At 40.2% G+C, this 19048-nt stretch overlaps 1 protein-coding gene across 4 annotated transcripts in view; it reads left to right on the top strand.

Moving 5' to 3' along the window:
• Positions 1-19048, top strand: part of sema5a (sema domain, seven thrombospondin repeats (type 1 and type 1-like), transmembrane domain (TM) and short cytoplasmic domain, (semaphorin) 5A) — a 262200-nt gene that overhangs the window by 90905 nt on the left and 152247 nt on the right. For all 4 annotated transcript variants that reach the window (XR_005993366.1, XM_041813627.1, XM_041813626.1 and 1 more), the window contains exon 4: positions 4414-4459. Coding sequence is in view for 3 of the 4 variants with exons in the window: in XM_041813627.1 (XP_041669561.1) it covers positions 4414-4459 (46 nt within the window). In the remaining variant the exon portion in view is untranslated. The remainder of the gene's footprint in view (positions 1-4413; positions 4460-19048) is intronic.

Raw genomic sequence — 19048 nt, 5'->3', positions numbered from 1 at the left:
TTTTTGTCTTAACACTCTAGATATGTTGGAATATGGTTGCTGTAAACATGTGAAAACTCTGAGATCTACATGAGACTGAAATTTGGATTGAGACCTTTAGAAAGATTTTCACCTCTTTCCTGGTTTGGTTTCATGTGGGCAGGCCACTACATGGGCTCATGATGTCACTGGCCCACGGTAGGAAATGACTCCGCCCCTTTAACACTACAATATAAAATCACAGAGCAGGTCATCTCAGTCCAGTCTGTTGTTAGCTGCTCTCATTGCCTTAATTGAAAGTTAACAGTCAGTTAAATGCTGTTTTTCGGCTCACTGTGAGGTAAATTTACCAAATCCATCAGCCACAGTGGTCTATGGATCATTAAAAGCATCAGAACAGAGTCAGAAAGCAGACTTTGTCTCTTCTCTGGCAAAGAGTATTTCTCCTGAGTGGGCGTGGCTTCATCTCTTTCACCAGACACGCCCACACCATCATGGAGCAGATTTTACTGCTTCATTTTTCATGATTTTGAAGCTTAATTTTATCAACTTAGAGATGTTTTATTTGACTGAAATTTGATTTAGAGGTTCATAGCACAGTGACCTGCCATACAACAAACCTAAATACAGATTTATTTTCACTTCACAGGGTCTTTAACTTGAAATAAACACACATCTTTGAAATGCTTTAAATGATTGTGACCGGTGATTGAGGTTTATTGCTGTAGCTGCAGAGTTGCAATGTGTGCTAAGTGTAAAAAAACATAAAAGAACAGTGGATTTAGCAGGTTTAATCCCAATCTTAATCCCACTTTATTATCTACTTACAGTATATGTTCTTCATAAAATAAATCCTTAAATCTGCTTACCAACAGGTCTGGATGATCATTTCCTTTCTAGTATTTATCATATAGAGACCAATCTGATGAAAAGATGGTTAACGTGAGGACCCTTAAAGGTAAAGAGTCCCCATGCAAAGCACATGTTCTGACATGGTTCTTTTATTTCTAAGTGTTTAATTGCTTAGAATTTTCCAGTGCATTATTAGTTTTAATGGGAAGTTCATTTTTAAACGCAACTTTAAAGGTCTTTAAGCGTAGTTCTGTTTGCTCGTTCATGGTAGCGTCACAGTAAACTACCTGAAGCAATGTCACCTGAGATGGTTTGTAAAGACAGAGGGCTTTATTTACTAAAAGTGTATTAATAGCTCCAAAAATCATGTGGTTCTGCTCTGCTCTGCCTTAAGAGCTGATTCACAAGCATGAAACACTGATGTTAGTCAGACGCCAGGCTGAGCTCTCATCCTAACTGAGGACAGTTTAATCTGAATAAATATGGTTTGTTTCAATAACTGATTTAAAGATGTAAAGTCACGTTCACAGTCAAACAAACAAACAAACAAACAAACAAACAAAAGCTCCCTCCCTGAATAAAGCAAGCCCTGGCATCTCATGATAAACATGGCCTTGTCCACATGGAGACGAAAACGATACACTTCCTTTTCATTTTGGAAAAGTTTTCCGTAAACACCGGATCGTTTAAGGAAATCTCTGCGTAAGCATGGAACCACTGAAAACACTGTAGTATATACGCCAAGCTTGGTAGTGGCTCTGTGATGCTGCCACGGATATGATAACAAAAAACTACCCCAAACTTTCTCCTGGTTGCCCTACAGGTTGTTCTCTGTGGTGGATGTAAGACATCTGGTGTCTGCTGTTCTCAGTGGTAAAGGAGCATCAGATTTTGCTGTAAAAACCACAGCAAGCTCAGTAGCTTCTGCGGCATGAAAACAACCCTGTAAGCCGCCATTGTTGTTTTGGTTTCACCTGTGCATGCAGCGTAAGTGGGCTACGCTATGTGTGACTTAAACGTTTCAAGAAAGATGCTGTTGGCTGTCCACACAGAGACGAAACGGTAAGGGTTTACAGATTTGTTCACTCTGGGACCCGGTTTCAAAAAGCAGCGTTTACGGGCTCCTTAAACACCGTTTCCATGTGGATGAAACGCCAATACGACAAAAAATTTTGCATATACTCCTGACTTCGTCTCCGTGTGGACGGGCCTAAGAGTAACAGTGATGATGTAATGTTGAGCAGCTAACAGCCCCGGACTAATTTAACCCTCCTTTTTAAAAAAATAAGAAAAATATTTGCAGACTTTAAATGCAGATCATTTTAGATCATAAAACGGCATAATTGTTCTCCTGTTCACTATACAGTCTGTCTCTTATCAGTGCTGTGGTTTGTCACCACTTTGTCTCAACAGTCAGGTATTGCTCCACTCTAAAGTCACTGGTGTTGGTGAGTGGATGCAGTTTTCTCTATATGGCAGGATAATGCATCATTCAAATATGCATGAAATTTGCACAAATGTGCATGAATGCACAGAGTGCTTTTTGCTCTGCACCACAGTTAGAGGAGCATTGAACCCTTTTCATGTGTTTTGCAAATAAGAAAATGTCTTTTCCAGTCATTTTCACAGCTTTAGCAGGGACAAAAGCGACACAATCCTAAAGCGAATCAAGCTCTGGACTTAGACTGAAAGCTCTTCTCATGAAGCCGGCATCCAGAGGTCACATTTGCTGCTATTTTCATGACACCCTCTTTGGAGAAGAGTTGTTCTGTAGTCGGGTTCTAAAAGTTGGCATAGTTCATTTGTTTTTATTTGTAATTCACTAACTTTTTTTTTGCCAAAGTTTTAGTTTACCTTTGATATTGTTGGGCTGTTTTTCTAGTGCTGTGTTAATTTCGTCGACTAAAACAACAACTAAAAATGTTTGTCAACAGCCTTTTTTTCCATGACAAAAACTAGACTAAGACTAACAAAAGTAGATCTGTGATGACTAAAACTGACAAAAACTAACTTTAGTTTTCATCAATCTGACTAAAACTAGACTAAAATGTAGTGTGGTTTTCGTCTGACATTCAAAATCTGTGATATTTCTCCACTGTGGGTAAATCTGTCAGTAAACAATGCAGCTGTATCTCTTCTGCCTCTCAGCTGTAGAAAGCAGGGACCCCAGGTTTGGCAGGGTGCAGAGAAGACACCAAAATGATTTAGTACCAGATTTAGGCAAGAAAAATGCTTGGACTAAAAGTGAAGACTACAATGTGAAGACTTTTATGGACTACAACCAGACTAAAATGTTTTTTTTAAGTTTTCGTCAACTAAAACTAAAACTGAAAAGGGTAGAAATGACTAAAATGTGACTAAAACTAAAATGCATTTCATTTAAAGGCTAAAACTAAGACTAAAATTAAAAATAGCTGCCAAAATCAACACTGTTCTAGTGTAGTTTACACTTCTTTTTAATGCTTAGTTTTAGTAAAGTTTTTATAAGTTTTAGTAACATTTTATTTATTTATTTTTTTTATTTTAACTGCTGCTCAGAACAGAGAACTCACAGGAAACATAAAGTAAGTGCATATTTAGTGTTTAAGGCGTAATAGCAATTTATAAAATTGTGATACAAAAAATTATCACCCATAATTCTCAAAAGACAAACCTTCTTACTACTAATATATATGGAAAAACGACCAAAAACAAAAATTAAAACATTTTCTGTATAATTTTGCTTTGATTTTCTTTAGTCTGTCATACACACAATAATTACCATTATCTGACCTTTTGAAGGGCTGCGCGGTGGTGCAGGGGTTAGCCTTGGTTCCTCATAGCAAGAAGGTTCCTGGCTCAAATCCCCATCAGGGTCTTTCTGTGTAGAGTTTGCATGTTCTCCCTGTGCATGCATGGACTCTCTCCAGCTTCCTCCCACCACCAAAAACATGCTCTTTAGTTTAATAGGTGACTCCAAATTGGCTGTAGGTGTGAGTGTGAGCATGTCTGGTTGTCTGTCTTTACATGTCAGCCCTGTGATTGGCTGGTGACTACCCCGCCTCTCGCCCAGTGACAGCTGGGATAGGCTCCAGACCCCCACTTCCTCAAACAGGATAAGCAGTGTAGAAAATAGATGGATGGCTTTTTGAAAACCCTTTTTAAACTTTTGTTTAAGTTAAGGTACTATTTTTTTTTTACAGTTTAGATTTTCTTTATTTTGTCGATTTAATGCACAATAAAAACAAGTAACTTTATGTCTTCTTCACCAGTTTTGATCCTTTCTTAGACTGAGTTTGGTAGTGTAACAGAAGTGCATCAGTAAATCAGTGGAGCGCTCCTTTTAGATCGTCAGCATACACCTAACTTGCTATTAAAGCAGTGTAGGTCTCTTCTATTCTCATTTTTGATGTTGTAAATCCTTTTGTACTAGTGGCACCATGAGTAGTGAAGCGGAGACTAAAGAACTAGAAAAAAAGCAGAGATGAAACTCTCCAGAGCGATGGCCTCTGAGCAATAAGCTGTAGATGCTCACATCTCTTCTTCTTGGTTATTGTGTAGAAAATGCCTTCCATCAGCTCACACACTTCCCTCTTTTTGCAGGAATCACCTCTTCAGGCTCAATCTGGAGGACCTGACACTGATCCAGGTGAGTGCTAATTCTCTCCTGCTCTGTCTCTCTGATTTCTCGCCCTGTCCCGCTTGACTTGCCCACTCTTCTGGATGAATTTGTGCTCGTGCTGGCACAGAATATAGCGTGCTATAGCTGCCACTTTGCACAAATTAAACCTGTTACAGCTAAATGGCTCAGCATGCCACATGTCACAACAGTGTTCAAAGTAGTGAGGTGACTATGGGTTTGATCAACATTAAATACCCTTGTGTTTAAATCTAATTAGATTCCACAATTTCACGTATTTACCACGTGTGCTGCTGCTTTAGCAGACGTTTAAGATGTTGGTAAAACTTTCCTGCTCTTTTAATGGTTGCAAGGTCAAAAGATAAAAGATGAAATTATCTGAAAACTAAACAGAAATTAAAGAATGCTAACTGCGGGGTAAGATTTGCCTCCAGCCGATGATGACATGTTGTAAAATTTGCAAGAACCATGCATAAATAGATGTATGCTCAAGGTGCCAATTATCCTTTTTTTCTCAGTCTGTCTTTCATCCCTTTTCTCCCACAAGTTGTCATTCTAATTTCTTCCTGCATTCTCTCATTTTCTGTCTTTTTCTCTGACTTTTATGAGCCCACAGAAATCCCCCCGTGGTGCTAAGCATTTTCTGACCCGCTGAGTTGCCGTACAAACATTGACACAATGACGGGGCTTATTGCTAGGTGGTAGCAGCAAGGCTTCTTTGATGCTTTGACAACTCTTGATGTTTGCCATTTACACCCTGGAAAAGCAATGGGAGAGGATGAGGAGAGGGAGAAAGAAAGTGGAAGGAGCTAAAGGGAGACTATAGGGGGGAGTGTTGTTGATAACAATCCACGGCTGGAGAGTGTAAATGAGAAAAACAGTTAGATAAAATTAGTGGTGGGTGGGGAACCAGTATCCTCACTGGTATTACTTGTACCATGACAATGCTGTGGGTTTAAATCCACACCTGTGGTTGTTGTGTACACACAAAGCAACCCTGATGCCACCCAGCGTGCAACCTTCCAGTAACGATGGCTGGTTAATAAAAGTAGTATCACTACATGAGTAGTGACAGGAATGTCCTCCCTCGGTCCTCTGCGTGTTTCACTCTGATGCTTTAAGAACAGTGAAATGGACCTTTATGCTGACGGCCTCATGTTCAGGGCATGTATCTGTGTTTACAGTGGAGGTGGACTGTGGCACAGCCATCAGGTAAAGACAGCTTTTATTCAACCGATGCCTTTAACAGTACTTGTTTTTCTCTAACACGCATCGATTCAGTCACTGTTTAGGCACCAACACCATCTAAAAGTATCAGTTTAGCACCATCAGTGTTTGGGGTAACACATTACAAAGTAATCAGTTAGAGTACTCAGATTACTTTTTTATTGTGACAAGTAATGTAACGTGTTAGTTTTAGAAGTATGTAGCGCAGTACCATAGTTACTTTCCCCAGTATGTAACGCAGTAGTGTAACGAGATAGTTTCAAAAGTAACGCTACCAGCACTGATCACCAGTCCTGGAAAACCCAAATGATAATGTATCTTTATTACCAGTCTGCATGCTTAGAGACCATGTAAAGTGAAAATAAATCTGTATTGAGGTTTGCTGTATGATAGCCCACTGTGTTATGAACCCCCAGGTCAAATTTCAGTCAAATCAAACATCTCTAAGTTCATCATATTAAGCTTCAAAATCATGAAAAATGAGGCAGTAAAAACCGCGCCAGGATGGTGTGGTTATATTGAATGAGCTGAAGCCACACCCACTCAGGAGAAATACCATCCTCCCAAATTCAAAAAATGCTACAATCTGAATGGAGGAAAACACTCACACTATTATCCCCTTGACCTTTTGTTGACCCAAGAAGAAGAGACAAAGTCTGTTTTCTGTCTCAAATCTCTGTTCTGATGCTTTAAATGATCCATAGACCACTGTGGCTGATAGATTTTGTAAATTTACCTCACAGTGAGCAGAAAAACAGCATTTAACTGACTGTTAACGTTCAATAAAGGCAGTGACATCAGCTAACAACAGACTGGACTGAGATGAACTGCTCTGTGATTTTATATTGTAGTGTTAGAGGGGCGGGGCCATTCCCTACTGTGGGGTCATGACATCATGAACCCACATATTGGCCCCGCCCACATTAACCCAGCCAGGAAAGAGATGAAAAACTTTCTAGCAGTCTAAATCCAGAATTAAGTCACATATAGATCTCAGTGTTTTCACATTTTTACGACAGTCATATTCCAACATTTCTAGAGTGTTAAGACAAGAACTTTGGATTTCACTTTACAGAGTCTTTAACCTCCTGAGACCTGAGTTTTTTTTAGTTTCTCCCACTTATCTGGGATAAGTAGGACCTGATAAGTTAAAATATCAGCCTGGTCTCTGAAAGGGAATTTCTTGGAATTTTTTCCATCCAAAGCCCAAACAAATGTTTTTAAATTTCAAGGAAATGTCCTTGTGAAAGTGTATGTGAAAATTCTTAAACATGATGTTAAAGTATATCATGATAAGTACCCCAGATTTCTTTAGATAGTCCTCAGATCTTTCAGTTAAAACATTAAGGTTAAGATATTTCTTTATAAGTCCCACAAGGGGAAATTCCAAATTCCATGTAAAATCCTGAAAAATTTCAAGCGAATTCCTAAAAGTAACTTGTATATCCCCTAAATTTATCTGCAAAATTTTTAATAACATGTATAAATACATCCCTGAAATTCCATGAAAATACATCCAGACAAATTCCCTAAAATTTCCATGAAAATTTGTGAAAATTTTAAAGGACAATCACTACCTCCCAAAGTCCCCATCAAGTCCAAAAAATATACAAATAAATTTCCCAAATTCTCAAGAAAATGCAAAAGAAATAAAAAAAAAATCCCTAAAAAGTCCTCCAAAATATGCAAGCATATCCCAGAAATTTCCATGAAATTCTTGATAAATTCCAAGCAAATTCTCCGAAATATCCAAACAGCAACTTGTTCTAACATTTAAAGCCAATAACTCAAACTTCAATGGACATTCTAGACTATTATCTGAGAAATTCCAATAGCAGAAATTATTGAATTATATTATTGTAGGAGAGCAAAAATGTGATGTCCTCATATGTGTATGCACAATGATTAAAAGAAGTGAGCTGTGGCTGTAAAACACACAGCTGTAAAATACTGTGACTCCCAACTTTACAGTGAAACTCTGATAAAGCTCAATTGAATGGCTGATAATAACACATTTTATTTCCCTGGTTGATGTTTTATTCTAAAGCAGCTATGTCAGGAAGTGTGGAGTTTTTGATCGTAGCTTGACACAGCTCTGCAGGAGAAAAACAACCTTCGAAGCTGCACCATAATTCAGCACTATCACACAGGATGGAGGGATGTTTTTCTGAATAGCATGCTGTTAGGATTCTGCTGTCAGAATCAATGGATTTTATCAGGAAGTAGTGAAATTATGCATATTTACCTCAGAAGTTGCATGTCAAAGCAACTCAAAGAGTTTTTTAGCGTTTGTACTGAAGTTGCTCTGAGTTTGAGGGTCAGAATTCAGGAGTTCAGAGGGCAGACTGATCACTGAAAACTAATGATTACTGTGCCTCATGCTGCAATGCATTTGTTTTGTAATGTGTGGCTAATAGAGCACATACACAAACATTTGCTGCCATTCATTTTGAACTGTTCTGGATGGGGCTGGCATCTTTCTGGCAGATTACCTGGATAGATTACTCTCATCAATAACATGGTTACTGCTAATATCCTAGAAAATACAGTGATATAATTTCAGATCATTTCACCACCCTGTGAAATAAGCAGCAAGATGGATTTTGTTGGATTGCAAAGGCAAAGAGGAAATCAGGGAGACAGCATGCAGACAGTGGGAATAAAGCAGAGAAATCCCCCACAGAGAGAAGCGAGGACTAAGAACCGGTCTTTTGTGGCCGCTCACTGGTACGCAGATGCTTTTTAAAGATGCTTAGAGTCATCCAAGCGCCCAATCATTCCTCCTCCTTTATTTTTCCCAGCAAGAGGATTCCAGCTACCCAATCAACCCCTCATCTTTAACACATCTTTCCCTAAAAGAAAAGGTCCTGGTAATCCCTGCTTGATCCGGCGCCCATTATGACTGACCTGTGCCATAGTCCTTTCTTTGCATTTGACTGGACCGAGGCTAAAGAGTCAAGAGGAAGTCCAAGTTCAGCTGTTTAAGGAGCACAAATGCTAATATAGCATTCATTTCCCCCTGAATCTTTTCTTTCCTCTCTTCTTTTTCATCCCAGCATGAAACAGGAGATGAATTTGTTCACCTCTGTGGCTGGGTTTACATACATTTGTCATTCTTATTGTTGTTGGATATGAAAGACTTGAATGAATTTCCCTTTGGCACAGTTTTTCTGCTCAGATTACATGCATTGCTGATTGATCAAATAGATTAACTGGGGAATATGGTGCTAGAGTGAGCAAAGAAAGTTTCAGAGCAAGCAGACGTTCATTTTATTTTGTTTCGGTTACGTTGCCATTTAAAGGAGTTGCGTGAGGCTCTTTTATTTATTTTTTCCCTGCAGAAGCAAAGCGAGCTAAACGCTACACCTACGCATGTCTTTGTGATTTCACCCCATCCCCATGCATCAGCCCTGTCAGATAGTGCCCAATGGCAGTGATTTGTTTCTGCATGGCTGGCAGCACAAAGGCGGAGGTTGTGCAGGGTTTGACAGAGGCAGTGTAATACAAACAGCTTAAAGAGGTGGATAGAATTACCATATGATCGATGTCAGTCTGATCTTATCTTGTATGTACATGCATGAAACATTTATGAACACTGCTGCCACCAAGGCCTTCTGGTGTATGAAGGCGACTTAAATCCCACCTACTTTTCCTGCCCTTGGTGGGAGTACAAAGAGCTGTTTTCAAGCAAGAAAATGAAGCCTGAATACTTGTCTTACCGATGTATAATGGAGGCTTTAGAGAGCAGGGACACTCTAGGTGGCAGCTAAACACTGCTGGCCCAACCGGCACATATCGAGTTGAGACCCAGAGATCGATTGAGCCTGAGCCCAAGCAACCGTAATCTCCTCAGTAAATGCCCCACTTGCTTGGAGGTAATAAAAAATAGGAAAGAAAGCCAAGAACATCAGAAGTTAGAGAGAGAGAGAGAGAAAAGAGACAGAGAATCTTTGTTAAGAGAGTTGATGTTAAAGTATCAGGGAACTTTTACTCTTTATTGCCCTTGTGTGTTTTGAGGAAAATCCCTCTGAGGCGGCCTCAGCTAAGTCCCAAGAAAAGCAGATTCTTAATTATTTATGAAAGAAAAAAAAGGTTTATGCAACATGAGGACAGCATCAGCATCATCATTTTGAATACATTTTATTGCCAAAAGTATTCACTCACCCATCCAAATAATTGAAATCAGGTGTTCCAATCACTTCCATGGCCACAGGTGTATAAAATCAAGCACCTAGGCATGCAGACTGTTTCTACAAACATTTGTGAAAGAATGGCTCGCTCTCAGGAGCTCAGTGAATTTCAGCGTGGTGCTGTGATAGGATGCCACCTGTGCAACAAGTCCAGTGGTGAAATTTCCTCGCTCCTAAATATTCCACAGCAGCGTTTCCGCTTGACTTTTTTGTCCCTGGTCAAAATGACCGGCAGTCCTCAAGAATTCCAGCCATTTAGAACAACTACCGGACATTTGCTTTAACATTATTTTCCTGCATTAACAGCAGCAAAACGCATACATCTCTCTCTTATTTTCTTGTGTTAGTGGTTTAAAGTATCAAAATGAAAGCTGCGTGCTTTTCCTTACACACGCAGTCAGTTACACAATATACACTCACGTTAAACTCATCAACAACAACAGTTAGCTTCACATCAGCACCGTTAGCCTGTTAGCTCACTGGCCACTATCATAACTTAGCAGCTACAACAGCCAAATACCATCCTCCACTTACAACAATGAAGCATCCAAACACATAACAAAAGTGCTCTCTTAACTGGACACTGCGTTAGAACTCTTCATTTCAAATGAAAAATGAGTCTTATCGTCAGTTGCTAATATCAGTCCTCATGATGATAGAACTGTAACCTCTCTGAAGAGAGACAGAGCCTTTGTTATCAGCTCCAAGCAGTCCATGCTGTTCTGCACGATGTGATTCTGTGTTGACTACAATCCAACTTTATTGGTCATAGGTAGTTTATCGAAGTCCACTACAACTCTGCTCCGCGTGGGCCTCCTCTCTCTGCTGCTGCATTGGTGTTTACGACGCCCAGCTATAGAGTTCCCTTTGTTTCAGCCTCTCCGTGACTCGCAGCGATGACACAAAATCCCTCCATACTACTGATGATATTAAGCCTTTGGTTAACCAGGAAAACCTCACTTAGATTAAAATTTTGCTTTACGAGAAAGCTCTGGTCAAACTTTCCCACTTTCCCTGCATAGTCCCCAGCAATACTGAGCACGTGCAGAGAGATAGATTTGTTTTGACATCATCATGCATACATAATTAGCCATGTGCTTGCCGTCTGAGGAGATAAACAACCCCAGCACCGCAGGACAGTAGATTTAGTAAGATTAGGGGACTTTTAGTTTATATTAACGCATTCTCTCAACATATCTTCTAGGTTACACAAAATATAAGTATTCGGTATTTACTTGTCTGGTCATTTGCATGATTTCTGCCAGACATTTTGTCCGGTTATATTTTTATCTGCCAGACTTCCGCCCTTTTTACCGGCCAATGACCGGCAAATGCCGGCTAACGGAAACTCAGTTCCACAGTCAATTGTCAGTGGTATTATAACAAAGTGGAAGTGATTGGGAATGACAGCAACTCAGCCACCAAGTGGTAGGCAACGTAAAATGACGGAGCAGGGTCACCGGATGGTGAGGTGCGTAGTGCGCAGAGGTGGCCAACTTTCTTCAGAGTCAGTGGCTACAGACCTCCAAACTTCATATGGCCTTCAGATTAGCTCAAGAACAGTGGTAGAGAGCTTCATGGAATGTGTTTCCATGGTCAGGCAGCTGCATCCAAGCCATACATCACCAAGTGCAATGCAAAGCGTTGGATGCAGTGGTGTAAAGCACGCCACCACTGGACTCTAGAGCAGTGGAGACACCTTCTCTGGAGTGATGAATCGCACTTCTCCATCTGGCAATCTGATGGACTAGTCTGGGTTTGGCGGTTGCCAGGAGAACAGTACTTGTCTGACTGCATTGTGCTAAGTGTAAAGTTTGGTGGAGGGGGGATTATGGTGTGGGCTTGTTTTTCAGGAGCTGGGCTTGGCCCCTTAGTTCCAGTGAAAGGAACTCTGAATGCTTCAGCATACAAAGAGATTTTGGACAATTCCATGCTCCCAACTTTGTGGGAACAGTTTGGGGATGGCCCCTTCCTGTTCTTTTTGAATTGAATCACTGGAATACTGACACTTTTTGATGAAATTCTAATTCACTGAGATGCACCTCTAGATACCCAAAAGTGTAAACAGATGAAGAGAGATCCACATATGCACAGATCTACAAATGTGTGCACAGACCACAGCTCTCAGACGCCCTCATCCCACTAAGAGACCGCCTCCATCAGGGCTGTAGTGATGTAATTTTGCTGGTATGATGTATTTGCCATTTTAGAAGTAGTTACATGAATACTGGCTCACTTTAGCTACGTTAGCTCTAGCTACATTAGCCTATTGCACCAAAAATAACTAACTTCAGCCAGTGCTAGCTGAAGCTAATATTAGCTAAAACTTAGCTAGCTTTGGCTATGTAGGTGAATGCAGCTATGTTAAGTTTAGCTGCGCTTATGTAGCAACATTAGCTGTGTTAGTGTGTCTTCATGGAGGATGAGCTTTCTTCTGTAAGCATACTGTTTAGTTGGCTTTATCAGCTGTGTTATTATTAGGTTTGACAGGTCAGGTTAGTTACTTGTGGATTAAAAGGCATAAAGTTTATATAAAAAATGATGTTCTACTGCTGTTCAGGCTATTCCTAGCCTAACATAACCCTTACCCTATCACTAAAGGCCGGGTCAGACTACACACATTTTTTGGTTGTTCACAAAAGCGCCATGTCAGACATCGTATGCTGACGTCACCACTGTCTCTGCGACTGTGAGTTCACAGTTTGTCAAGGGAAAAAGAGGGTCTGTCACTCTACAACAGAAGTGATCTAAATAATTGTAGCACTCTTTTGCTTGTAAAAAAGGAAAATAAGAAACAATTATAGATTGGATTATGGATAACAGTTATGGATGTGTCAAGAGGAGGACAATATGGACTGGCTCTCCCTCAGATAGAACTTAAGGTATGCATGTAATAACATAAATAAATAAAATACAATTCATACATTAGTTTTAGGGAATAAAAGAGGTAAATCTTGTGAATGATGATGCAAAGATAAAGAGCAAATATTCTTTTATTAGATGTCAGGATTCACGTTGTTAATGTCAGGTCAGGGTGTCAAACTAGACGAGAATGCAAGAAAAATTCTGACATGCTAGTCTTGTTGAATCGTGGTTGTGAGGCGTCTTGGACGAGTAGTTAATTATGTCACACTACAAGACTGTTTGTCGTTCCTGAAGCTCTAAATCAGGCCGAGTTTTGACAATGAGCTGCGACGTTGCACTCCGACTAAAATCTGGCTGAATTCGTGAAGTCTGAGCCGGCCTTAACGCTTACCAGAAGTGTAATCAAATTTTATTTTTAAATTTTCTTCTTCTATTTCCATCCTGACATCGATGAAGTATTATTTATTTATTTTGCAGAAAGAGAGCACATTTACGAAAAAAGCATAAAAGACAAATGTGCTGGAGTTAGCAAAACTGCAAATTTACATCGGTAGTCACTTGGCAGGTAACATTTATAGAGACAGACAGTCTGACAGTGGTCTTCTGAAACAGAGAGTGGTGGTAAAACAGATCCACGATTGCACACACACATAAATAAATCCAAAAATATGTGTGCAGATCAGCTTCGTAAGCATTTTCTCCTTAACTTATTATCCATATTTCACTTAGAACTGCCCAAAAGAGATTTTTATGCAAAGGCACATTAGTATTTTTTAGCAGTATGAGTACAGAATTTATTGCATTATAAGGGTGTAGTAAAAATACATTACAGTTGGTGCTGATGTGGGACAAGTCAAGGTTGAAATATGAGTCAGCCCCTCTTATGGCTTTGATTGGTGTTAATATCTGGTACTTCTGCAGCATCTCAGCTGCCTGAAGAGGCCTTTCTCTTCCTGTCAACCTCTACCCTCATCCGCACTGATGTGGAAAAATACTGTCAAGAACAAAAAAGGTTGATTCTCTTCTTCTTGCTCCACTTTCAAACCACTGCAGTTTAGTTGCCCAGAAAGAAAAAAGACGCTGAACTCTGCAGCATGAACAGCTAATACAACATAGAGCTAGGCAAGGAAAGAACTAATGAAGCAGCATCTACAACATCTACAGGTGAATCTCCCTATCTATCACACATCTGCTCTGGATTGTCCTCTACCCCTGCTGTCCCTCATTCAGATCTCTCTCAGCTTCTGCCAACTGCGGGCAGGTGATTCAACGCTGGCATCGCCATTATCCACCTACCATGGCCTGCTGCGGAGAGAGCGGACAAACACTGATGATTTGGCTCTTCTTCATTTGCATTGTGTTCAATTTCCCATTGTGTTGCCGCGCTGATGAATGGCCAAATCCGCTCAATGCACCATGAGGAGCATGTTGCTGTTGGCGTGTGGGAACGACTGTTCATTGACACTGTTGGATACCCTAATAACCCGTATTCATGTTTGTGCACCTGGTCTAAAAATGAGCTTTTATGCTAGTCCAGAGGAGGCATGTTTGGTTGTAAATATTCATAACACAGATGCTAATATGAGAAAAAATCAGGGAAGAAGAACACCCTAATTAACCCTCAGGCATCACTTTAATTTACTACCCTTTAAAGCCATTGAGGACAAAAATGTCCATTTCCAAAAAACTGCTATAAAAACTGAACAGATTAATATTTTTTTCTGTTTTTTTTTTTGCATAAATCTCTTAAACAACTGTAGCTGTGCTCAAAACTACCAAACACTCAATCATTTTGAGGATTTTAACCCTTTAAATGCCAGTTTTATTAGTCAAAGTCAATGTTGTTTTACAAAGAACAGTGAGAAAATGTGATATCTTCCTTAAACCAAATGTTGGATGTCTGGGGCATTATTTCTAAACCCAGCTTGGATATGTCAATGATTAGCCAAAATATTGACTTTCAAGCATTTTTAGTTTTTGTATAGCATCCGATTCAAAATTTACTACCCTTTCAAGTCATTAAGTACAAAAACGTCCACTTCAAAAAACTGCAATAAAAATAGTATACATTAATATTTTTTTCTGCTTGTTTTGGTCAGATCTTTTGGTTAACTTCAGTTCTAATCAAAACAACCGATTATTGGATAATTTTCAGGATTTTAACTCTTTAAATGCCAGTTTGATTACAGGATGGTCTTATTTTTTCTAAAAAAAAACACAAAACGGTAATTATTTTCCTGGTGAAATTTAAAATCCTTAAAATGATTGAATGTTTGGTAGTCACAGCTGAAGTTGTTTAAGAGATTTATGCAAAAAAAAGCAGAAAAAAATGTTGATCTGTTAAGTTTTTATAGCAGTTTTTTGGAAGTGGACATTTTTGTTCTTAATGGCTTTAAAGGGTAGTAAATTTGTTTCACAGTGTTCCTCTGACCTATTCGAGCAATTGAAATTTGAATTGAAAAATTTGCCTAGAAAACAACTTTGCTGCAAAAAATCAGAGCATATGCACTAACACAGCCGAAATGGTGAGCAGAGAAAGAGGAAAAATGTGCCCAAATGGACAAAAATGTCTCTAGCGATGTCTGAGGGTTAAGGGTCCAATACTTGGGTGATTTTTTGAGCTAAATCGAAGCAGGATGTAGACAGCCAGCCTGAGCTTCAACAGATGCTCCGTGGCACAGCATTAGTCAATAAGCACTGGGACGAGGACGATCACCGGCATTGTTCACTGTTCAATACAGCACAGAGGATAGAGGGGGAAATGCTAGATAGGTACTCAAGCCTCTTTCTCTTTCCTCCAGCCTTGGCTCATGGAAACCCTATCCATAACAGTTCCCCTTGGCAACAGACACTGGGCTGTGTTTAGATGTATATTGTGCCTCCATTTTTCTTCACTTCCCCTCTTATTGTTGTGTCATTAAGAAGAACGAGGGCCCAGAAGAAAAAAACAAAAGAGCTCTCTGCAGTCACACATGTTGTATTTCACGGCCCTGTCTCTTGCAATTACACTTCCTCAGACAGACAATTAGGCCTGCTAATCAGTAGCTAACAGAAACCGTCCTCCATAGCTCTAGAAGCATTGCTAATTCAATTACAAGAGTGTGCTAACGGGGCTGTTTAAATGCATAGGATAAAAAGCATGAATGGGATTGGAGTTACAGATACAAGCAAGTTTAGTGATCTATAATGGAGTCTGACACCATATTTTAAGACGAGACTGTGCTTAAAGAGGCATAGCAGGGGGTCTATGCTACATTTTTTCTGTCCTTGTGATGCTATATGTAGTGACTTATACCTACATCCTCGCTCAGATGTAGCATCAAGAGCAATTTCATGTGTAAATCTATCTGCAGCTTACATCAGCAGACATCATACTGAATAGTAAATATTGTGCCAGCACATCAAAAGGTAATATCAGCTATTCATAAGACAGATTAGATTCTCCCGGGCAGGAATTGTCCGGCTCACTTTCTTGACCCGCCGTCCCCTTGTAATGAGACACATAGCGGAGCGTTTCATAAAGCCAGACAGCTGTCAGCAGCCAGTGTGTTCTCTGGACCCTCTTTATGCAAAATATATTCAATATCATGTCTGGAAACAGTGCTGTTTTGGAATTCAGCTGCTCACTCCCTCCCTCATCTCTGACTGCCTAGCTGTGCCCACACTGTCTCTCTTGTTCTGGCTGACTCCTTAGTTGGACTCTGTTTTCTCTTTGTTGTTTATTTGGACTGTCTGTCCTTTTTTGTCCTTTTCTTTGTCTCTTTAACTCCCGTGCCCACTCACTCCCTTGGTATCTCTCCTGCACCCACCTCGTGCTGACAATAGCCCCTGTGTGAGGGCTGACGAGAGGCACAATGGTTCATCTCTAAGGATTGCACCCATTATGGGGGACAGTGCAGAGGGTGGACTCACCGGACTCAGAAATTTTCCTTTGGCCTTCCTAAAGTAACAAGTAAATGCAGTCAACTGTGCCAAAATGCCCTCTGCCTCACTCAGAAATTTCTGCTTCTTAATCACACTTAATCTAGCTGAAAGGATTATTCTGGTTTGTTATTATGTGGGTCTAAATTTGTAGTTCTGGCAAGTTTTTCTTAGTTATATTGAGACTGAAAGATCTGGGAATGGAAATGGGATTTCCTAAGGAAAAAAGGTGAACCATGGCGAACACAGGAGCAAAATACCACGCAGGTTTGAGACGAAATCTTGTTTACCAAACTGTTTGTCACAAACATTCATCACAGTCTACCATGGATGTCAACACGATTGGATACCATTTTACAACATAGCACCCCACTCCTCCCATTGAATCCCCATCACACATTTACATGCTTGTTTGGGATGTACACATTTAAAATAAGTGATAAGCTTAAAATAAACTGAGACAAACAGTGAAAGTACTTCCCCCCTTCCTGATTTCTTACTTTTTGCATATTAAGTAGGATTATTTGGAGCAAATACAAAATGCAGTTTTAAATGATGATTTCATTTATTATGGAAAAAGCCTTCAAACCTACCTGTTCCTATGTGAGAAGGTCATTGCCCCCTACACCTAAGAACTGGTTTTATCACCCTTGGTGGCACTAGCTGCAAGCAATCACAGCGATAACTGGCAATGAGTCTTTCACATCACAGTGGAGGAATGTTGGCCCATTCTTCTCTTCAGAATGTTTTTATTTCAGCCACACTGGGGTTCTGGCGCATGCATGCCCTGTTTTAGGCTGTACCGATTAGATTGAAGTCCAGACTTTGACACTCCAAAACTGTAATTTTGTTGTTTTCGAGCAATTCAGAGGTGGACTTTCTGGTGTGTTTCTGATTATTGTTGCATTATTGCAGAACCCAAAGTGCTTAAGCTTTAGGCCCCGAACTAATGGCAGGACATTCCCCTTCAGGATTTTCTGGTAGAGAATTCAGGATTTCATCAATTATGGTGCGTCATCCAGGTCCTGAAGCAGCAAAGCAGCCCCAGACCATCACACTGCCACCACCATGTTTGACTTCTAACGTTTGTCTCATCAGTCCTCAGAATATTTCTCACAAAGTCTTGGGGGTCATCAGGATATTTTTGGTAAATGTGAGGTGAGCCATTGTGGTGTTTTTGTCAGCAGTGGTTTTGGCCTTGGAACTCTCCCATGATGCCACTGTTGCCCAGTGCCTTTCCTATGGTTGAGTCATGAACTCTGACCTTAACTGAGTTAAGTGAGGCCTGCAGGTCTTTGGATGTGGTTCTGGGTTCTTTTGTGACCTCGATGTGTTCTTGGAGTCACTCTGGTCTGCCGGCCACTCCTGGGAATGTTCACCAGTGTTCCAGGTTTTCTCCATTTGTGAATAATGGCTCTCACCATGGTTAACTGGAGTCCCAAAGCCTTGGAAATGAATTTGTTACCCTTTCCAGACTCAGATGTCAGTGACCTTGTTTCTCATCTGTTCTTGGATTTCCTTGGATCGTGGCATGTTGTGTTTCTTTCTGAGATCTCGTAGCCTACTTCACTTCGTCTGACGGCTTCTATTTAAGTGATTTCTTGATTCAACAGTGGCCAGGCCTGGGTGTGGCTAGAGAAATAAGCTCAACCTTCCAAAGAAATGCGGTTTATCACAATTAATTCATGATTTAGCAAGGGGGGCACTTATCACACACCTTTAAAAAAATGTGTGCTGAAACAAGTGATTTTCCCTTCATGATGTCATGTGGTGAGTTAGCCCCGCCCCCATGTTCAGATGGCCCTCCCTGTTGAGAGAAGAATCATTACGCCACATCCATTAAAATACATCCATTTCCTGAGAGGGGTGGAGTCAGGGGCGGCGTCAGACAGCTCAGTAACATTTAAAGCCACAGGCACAGAAACAGCTCATTAAGAGCAGGGCTGAAACAGACGGGTTTTTAGACATGCAAAAATCCAATACTGGAGTGTTTTTTCAGCAACAAACTTCACAGGCATGTTTTGGGGACCTCTAACACCAATATAAACGTAAGATATGTAACCTTTAAAAATCATTAAATTAAGATTTTTCTTTAAATGTCACAAAGACTCTGGGATTGTTGGAGGGGAGGCGTTAAATTTGGTAGGGGCAGAGTGGATGACAAGGTCTTTCCTTCTATAAATCTATAATGTTTATTTTTCCGGGTTTTATTTTCAGTTATTTTGATGGTTATTGACATGTGAAAATGAAAAATTAAAGAACATAAGGATTATTCCTCCCTAGAAACCACTTGATTCTTAATCTCTGATTTTTTTGTCAGAAAATGTGAACCAGCAGATTCAGTTTTATCAGAGGTTGAAGTATACTGTCAGGTTGTCTTTACTGTGCTCTATCG

The sequence above is a fragment of the Cheilinus undulatus genome, linkage group 19, assembly GCF_018320785.1.
Source record: "Cheilinus undulatus linkage group 19, ASM1832078v1, whole genome shotgun sequence".
Classification (NCBI taxonomy): Eukaryota; Metazoa; Chordata; class Actinopteri; order Labriformes; family Labridae; genus Cheilinus; species Cheilinus undulatus.
Note: the sequence above shows the minus strand (reverse complement) of the source record. Positions and strands in the feature narration are given on the sequence as shown.